The sequence below is a fragment of the Callorhinus ursinus genome, unplaced genomic scaffold, assembly GCF_003265705.2.
Source record: "Callorhinus ursinus isolate GAN/ISIS: 27379988/994484 unplaced genomic scaffold, GSC_fseal_2.0 scaffold92, whole genome shotgun sequence".
NCBI lineage: Eukaryota > Metazoa > Chordata > Mammalia > Carnivora > Otariidae > Callorhinus > Callorhinus ursinus.
The window spans coordinates 452,729-458,728 of record NW_027397154.1 but is presented as its reverse complement, the minus strand read 5'-3'; the positions used below and the strand labels follow the sequence as shown (position 1 = coordinate 458,728).

Sequence of the window (6,000 nt, the reverse complement as noted above, 5' to 3'; positions counted from 1 at the left end):
CGGGATCAAGAGTTACCTGCTACCCGCCCCCCCCCCCCGCCCCAGCCAGCCGGGCGCCCCTGGACGGTTATTTTTGTGAAATGCCACAAAAATGAGTTACTAGAAAAATGAAATGAGAAAGACCCATAACATATGAATGAGCTCGATCTTTAATTTTTAGATTCAGTCTTTTTTAGAGTTTTTTTAGATTTTTTAGATTTTTTGATTCACTGCACGCTGGCTGTAGGCACCGGGGTGCTTGCTCCCCGTTTCTGCGCGCATCTGCCGGCGGCTCTGGTTTGGGGGGCCGGTCGCCCCTCGGCACGCTCACACCGCAGTTCTGGAGCCTGCGTGCGTGCGTGCTTCCCTCTCCCCGAGAGGGACCGAAGCTCTCGGGAATAACAGTGCAGAAAGAGGTGCCCCCTCACTCCTGCCCCCCAAAGGTGACCCCTGCCACGGTTCTCCTGTGTCCTCCCAAACATACACCGGGGACACTCGCACCTCTGCGCTGCGCGACGGCCCGTCCTGGGGCCGCTCCTCTGCGACCATTGTGGCCACACATGGTCCCGCAACAGACACTCCGCAGCTCCCCGGCCAACAGACGTTCATGGGAAGCCCTCCTCGCTGGGTGTGGGCACCTACGGTTTGAAAACTAACAGCTTGCTTGCTTCTTTTTTTAAAAAAGATTTTCTTTATTTGCTTATTTTAGAGAGAATGAGAGAGAGAGAGCGAGCAGGAGGAGGGGCAGAGGGAGAGGGAGAAGCGGACTCCCCGCAGGACTCGGTCGCAGGAGCGGCCATGTCAGGGGCAGATGCACCGCAAAGTAACAGGTTTCTTGAAACATAACTTGCATACCATAAAATTCACCCTTTTAAGGTATAAAACGGAGTGTTTTTTTTACTGTGTTCAGAGTTGTGCAGCCATCACTAAATTAAGGAACATTTCCACCGCCCCGAAACGAAACCCCACACCCACGCGCTGTCACTCCATTCTCCCCTTTCCGTAGACCCTGGCGACAGCTAATCTACTCTCCGTTCCTACGAATTTGCCATCCTGGACGTCCGCATAATGGAATCATACATACGCGACGTTGTGTCTGACCTGCGTGTTGCACGTTTTCAAGTTTCCTCCATGTTGTCGCATTATGTCCTGCTTCAACCCTTTCCATGGCTGAACAGTATTCCATTGGTATGGACACACTGCCTTTTGTTGATCCGTCCATCAGCTGATGGACATTTGTGTATAGACTTTCGGGGGACATAGGCTTCCAATTTTCTTGGGTATATACCTAGGAGGGGGAAGGGCTGGCTCACAAGTTTAACGTTTGGAGGAAATACCAAATTGTTTTCCAAAGTGGCTCCACCATTTTACAACCACCCTAGCAAATAGCCCTAATCTCTCCACATCCTCACCAACCCTTGTTATTACCAGTTTTACTTTAGCCATCCTAGTGGGGGATGAAGTGGTTATCTCATTAAAACCTAATTTGCATTTTGCTAATATCTAATGATGTTGAGCATCTTCTCATGTGCTTATTAGCTATTTGTATGTCTTTTTTTGAGAAATGGCCGTTAAAATTCTTTGCCCATTTAATGATGCTGTCTTTTTGAGTGTAAGAGCTCTTTATACATTCTAAAAGCAAGTCCCTTATTAAGATAGATGATTTGCAAGTATCTTCTCCCTTCCTGTCGGTTTTTTTCATTTTCTTGAAGGTGTCCTTTGAAGCATGAGTTTTTAACTTTGATGGAGTCCGCTTTATCTAGTTTTTGCCGCTCGTGCCTCGGGTGTCCTCAGAAAGCATGGTCTGATCGAAGTCATGAAACTAGGTTTTCTTCTAAGAGTTTTATAAGAGTTTTGGCTCTTACATTTTGGTCTATGATCCATTTCCATGTTTGTGTGTGGTGCGAGGTAGGGGTCCGGCTTTGTTCTTCCCTATGTGGATATTCAGTTGTGCCAACACACATTTGGTAGACAGATCGCTCTTTCCCCATTAAATGGTCTTGGCAACCTGCATGTACGTTTTTGTTGTCAAATTGTCCTCCAGAGAGATTGCTCTTTCCCCAGAGGAGCTACGTGCCCGTGCCTCAGATTGGCCATATACGGTTAGGAAGACCCTGACGAACTGACGCTCATCAGGGACCATCAGTAGGGTTGAGCAGTGGGCTTGAGAGAGTGGCATGAGAGCGTGGGCTGAAGGAAGTGGAAATGCTTCTCTCAGAAAAGACAAAAATGTGGGGGAATATCCACTCAGACTGAGCAGGCCCGAGTTTAAAGCCCTGCTCTGCCCCTTATCGCCTGTTGCATCCTTGGTCGGTCACCCAGACCTCGGGGTCTCAGTTCCAAAGCGAGGGGCGGCTTACCCTCGTGGGGTTGCTGTGAGGAGTAAGTGCATATAAATACACCGGCCGCGACAGGCCCTCGAGGACAGTAGGTACGGTGACGTTGCAACACGCGGTGTACATGGCGGAGGTCATGTGATCACTGGGGAGCATCACAGAGGGACGGTGCCGGAGCCATTTGGGGAGTGTGAGGTTTTCTTTCTTCTTCTTTTTTTTTTTAAAGATTTTTTTTTTTTTAATTTGACAGAGATCGCACAGGCAGAAGAGAGAGAGGGAGAAGCAGGCTCCCTGCTGAACAAGAAGCCTGATGTGGGACTCGATCCCAGGACCCTGGGATCGTGACCTGGGCCGAAGGCAGCCGCTTAATCAACTGAGCCCCCCAGGCGCCCCGTGAGTGTGAGATTTTCAATGATGACTGCTAACGTGTAGAAACCTGGATCCACTATGTGTCACTGTCACCCAGAGCAAGGCGGTACTTGAAGTCTCTGCCGTGACATGTCACGGGAAAGAGGATGTGACAGCGAGACAGATTCTGAGTGACAGGGAGGCAGGCTGCACCAGGCAAACTTGGGGGTGCCCACTAGGGACTTCTTGGGAGTTCAGAGGTCAGGGCAGGTGTCTCTGTACCGTCCCCTCCTCCCCAGACTCCGTCCCTGTTCCCTGAGAGCAAGGAGGAAAGGAGGGGGCTTTTGTCCTGGAAAGGGGGTTTTGACCAGAGTGCAGGAGCTACGATACACTAAGGAGCTTCGGCGAGAGCACACCTGGGGTCACCTGAAGCCCAGGAAGAGAACCTGCTGGAAATGTGTGCAGAGTGGGTGGGGCCGAATTCAGACTGGTTTCTCCTCCTCTAGGCTTTAGCCTTCAGAGGGCGGCCACTGGGCATCGAAACCTGAACATTCTTTCCTCCTCCCCGTCCCCTGGGGCAGCGGCCGGAGGGGGAAAGGCCACATCCTGGGAAGCAGGCAGAGTGGGCCCACGTGGGAGGACACCCCAGCGCTCAGAGAAGAGCTGTCCCACAGCTCGGGGGCCTGCTCTGCGCGAAATGAAGCCACGGCTTAACGGCGGAGGTGGGGTGATAGCTGCTTTTATTCAAGTGACATCAGGGGCAGAGGGACAGGAAAGTGGGTGCAGATGGACTGAAACTGCCCAGAAGAGTCGGAGTCCTGAGGGGGAGAGACGCTCCTCGTGCCGTAGGAAGTGGGCGGAGTCGTCAACACGCAGGGATCCCTCCTGCCCCAAGGTGCCCTGACGTTACTGTAAATGTGGGACATGACAACTCCTCTGAGCTCAAAAAGGTGCACGAATTAAAGCCATGATCAAAGCTGCACAGTGACGCACGGTGCGTGTGCTGGGGGAGAACAAATCCCCGAGGGACCCACAAAGGAATGCGATCTGAGTTTGACGGGGGCCATCCTGACCAAGCTGCCACGGGGGCGGGCAGCGCCGCCTGTCCTGGGAGCGAGGGGCAGGGGCTGGAGGGCATGCGGCGTCCGAACAGCACGGTGCCCGCGGGCGGCGGGGCAGCAGGGAGAGGGCGCCCGGCCCTGGCTTGGGGGCGTGCAGGGAGAAGGGAGGGGGAGGGACCCCGGGCCCCAGGGCAGTGCGGGTCATACTGGGGTGACCACGGGAGGGCAGCAGCTTCCCCGGGGCAAAGGGCAGGCCCCGTCTCATGCCCTGCTGGAGGGAGGCAAGGGCTCTGGGGCTTATCAGCCACACGGCCAGACTCGGGGCCAGGCTCCCGTTAGCCGAACACCCTGCCTGTGACCACCTGGGCGGGGTGGGACTCCGCGGCTTGCCCCGTCCTGAGCCCCGGGGGTCCTGAGCCCCGGTGGGGGGCCCCCGTAGGGAAGTGCGGTGGTGAGTGGGGGTCAGACTAGCATCCAGCAGGGAAGAGGGCTCGGGGAGTGCCCATGGCCTCCGTCACTGCCGCAGGAGTTTCTTGTTGAGGAGGAAGATGAGAAGGTTGACGTTGACCCTGGCCTTGTTGAAGAGTTTCATAACAGCTATACCTTCGTACTGGAGCTGCAGGAGGTCCTGGGGAGAGGGCAGGGGTGGGCAGGGTGAGGGCTCTTGGCGGTGCCCCTGCCAGGCTCCAGAATGAGAGCATTCTGGAGCCTCCTGGCCCATCCGGCAGCGCTGGCCACCGAGACCCCACTTCACAGAGGAGGACGCCAAGGCTGACAAAGCACGGTGACTTAACCAAATGTAAACTCAAACACAACGAGGGCTTGAAGTATGTTTTATCGTTCAAAAGGCCAAAGAGCAGAACAAAAAAATTTGGGTTTAAAATCACTGCTTCCAGGGGCACCTGGGTGGCTCAGTGTGTGAAGCGTCTGCCTTCAGCTCAGGTCACGATCTCGGGGTCCTGGGATCGAGCCCCGCATCGGGCTCCCTGCTCTGCGGGGAGCCTGCTTCTCCCTCTCCCTCTGCCCCACCCCCACTCATGCATGTATGAACGTGCGCACTCTCTCTCTCAGATAAAGAGAATCTTTAAAAAAAAAAAAAAATCACTGCTTCCCTGAACTCTGGCCTGTGACGGGCCAGCTTCTTCCGCATCGGCCTCAAAGCCTGAACAATTAGGGTAACACTGTGGGGCCGTGAGCAGGGTGCACAGGGGAGCATGCATGGTCACGGGCACGGGCTGGGGCTTCGAGTACTTGTCCCGCTCTGACATCACTAGCCCGAGGCAGGGCCTGCTGCTTGGCAGTGGGGTCTGTGTCAGGACCTGGGGACAGAGGGGTTTGGGCTGCGAGACCCTCAGCCTTCTGTTCAGGAACAGAGGGTACTGACTGGGAGGGGAGTGGAGCTGGTGTCCTCTGAGGCCTAGGGAAAGGATGCGGACCTACTGTGCTCGGGCCAGCACCTAAGCCCAGCGGGTGGCTGGCAGGCCCATGGGAGGCCCCTCACCTGGTAGTGAAGCTGAAACCGCTCCATGTCCACTCCCAGGAACTTGGCATTTACTTCGAACTTTCCTGCCTCATCTCCAGGGGTGATGTCAAAGATCACGTTTCTGAAGCTGTCAGGGTCAGGATTCGAATTGGGGACTCGGGTGCCTCTTTCCAGGGCCCCAGCCTTGCCCCTCCCCCCACCGAGGCGCGGCCAGACAGCGCTGTGTGTCCCTGAGCCCAGACTTGCCCTGGGTTCCCACGGGCACGGCGGCCTGTCTTCCCTGCTCACCACGCCGTGGACCCGCCCCCTACCCGCCCTTCTCAGCTGTCCGCTCCTCCAGGAAGTGTCCCCAGCGCCCTCCACCGTGGGCCATCTCGGACCGTGCCGGCTCACGTCCCCTGGCCTTAGCTTTCTGCCTGGACGTGTCCTGTCTCCACCCCCCGGCCGCCCCCATCCCCACAGCCCCTCCTCCCTCCCCACGCTGGGGCACGGCTGGGGTCTGACACGTACTGAGAGGTGGGAAGATCCTCAATTTCCACCAGGACACCCTTCTCTAGGAGCTGGGCGGCGGTGTAACGGAGCGACGGCTGCTTCTTCCCTTTCCCAGAGCTCCTGATTCAAAAAGGCCGCAGAGAATTTACCTTAGCAAGTCTTCAACTCCAAAGACACTGGTCCTCTGTGTCTCTGCAGGAAGGAGATCAGAGCCCGAGGACCCTCCCTGGTGGAGGACAAGGGTCTGCGCTTGAGCCTGAGGCTCGGAGGCCACGCTCAGACAGGGACCATGCAGTCCTGG

General features: G+C 56.1%; 1 protein-coding gene across 2 annotated transcripts in view; it reads right to left on the bottom strand.

Moving 5' to 3' along the window:
• Window positions 1-3,386: 3,386 nt before the first annotated feature.
• IQGAP3 (IQ motif containing GTPase activating protein 3) overlaps window positions 3,387-6,000 on the bottom strand; it is a 39,136-nt gene continuing 36,522 nt past the window's right edge. For both annotated transcript variants that reach the window (XM_025858882.2, XM_073888556.1), the window contains 3 exons: window positions 5,718-5,819; window positions 5,226-5,334; window positions 3,387-4,352 (listed from right to left, as the gene is read on the bottom strand). In XM_025858882.2, the coding sequence (XP_025714667.1) occupies window positions 4,239-4,352; window positions 5,226-5,334; window positions 5,718-5,819 (325 nt within the window). In that variant the 3' untranslated portion in view covers window positions 3,387-4,238. The remainder of the gene's footprint in view (window positions 4,353-5,225; window positions 5,335-5,717; window positions 5,820-6,000) is intronic.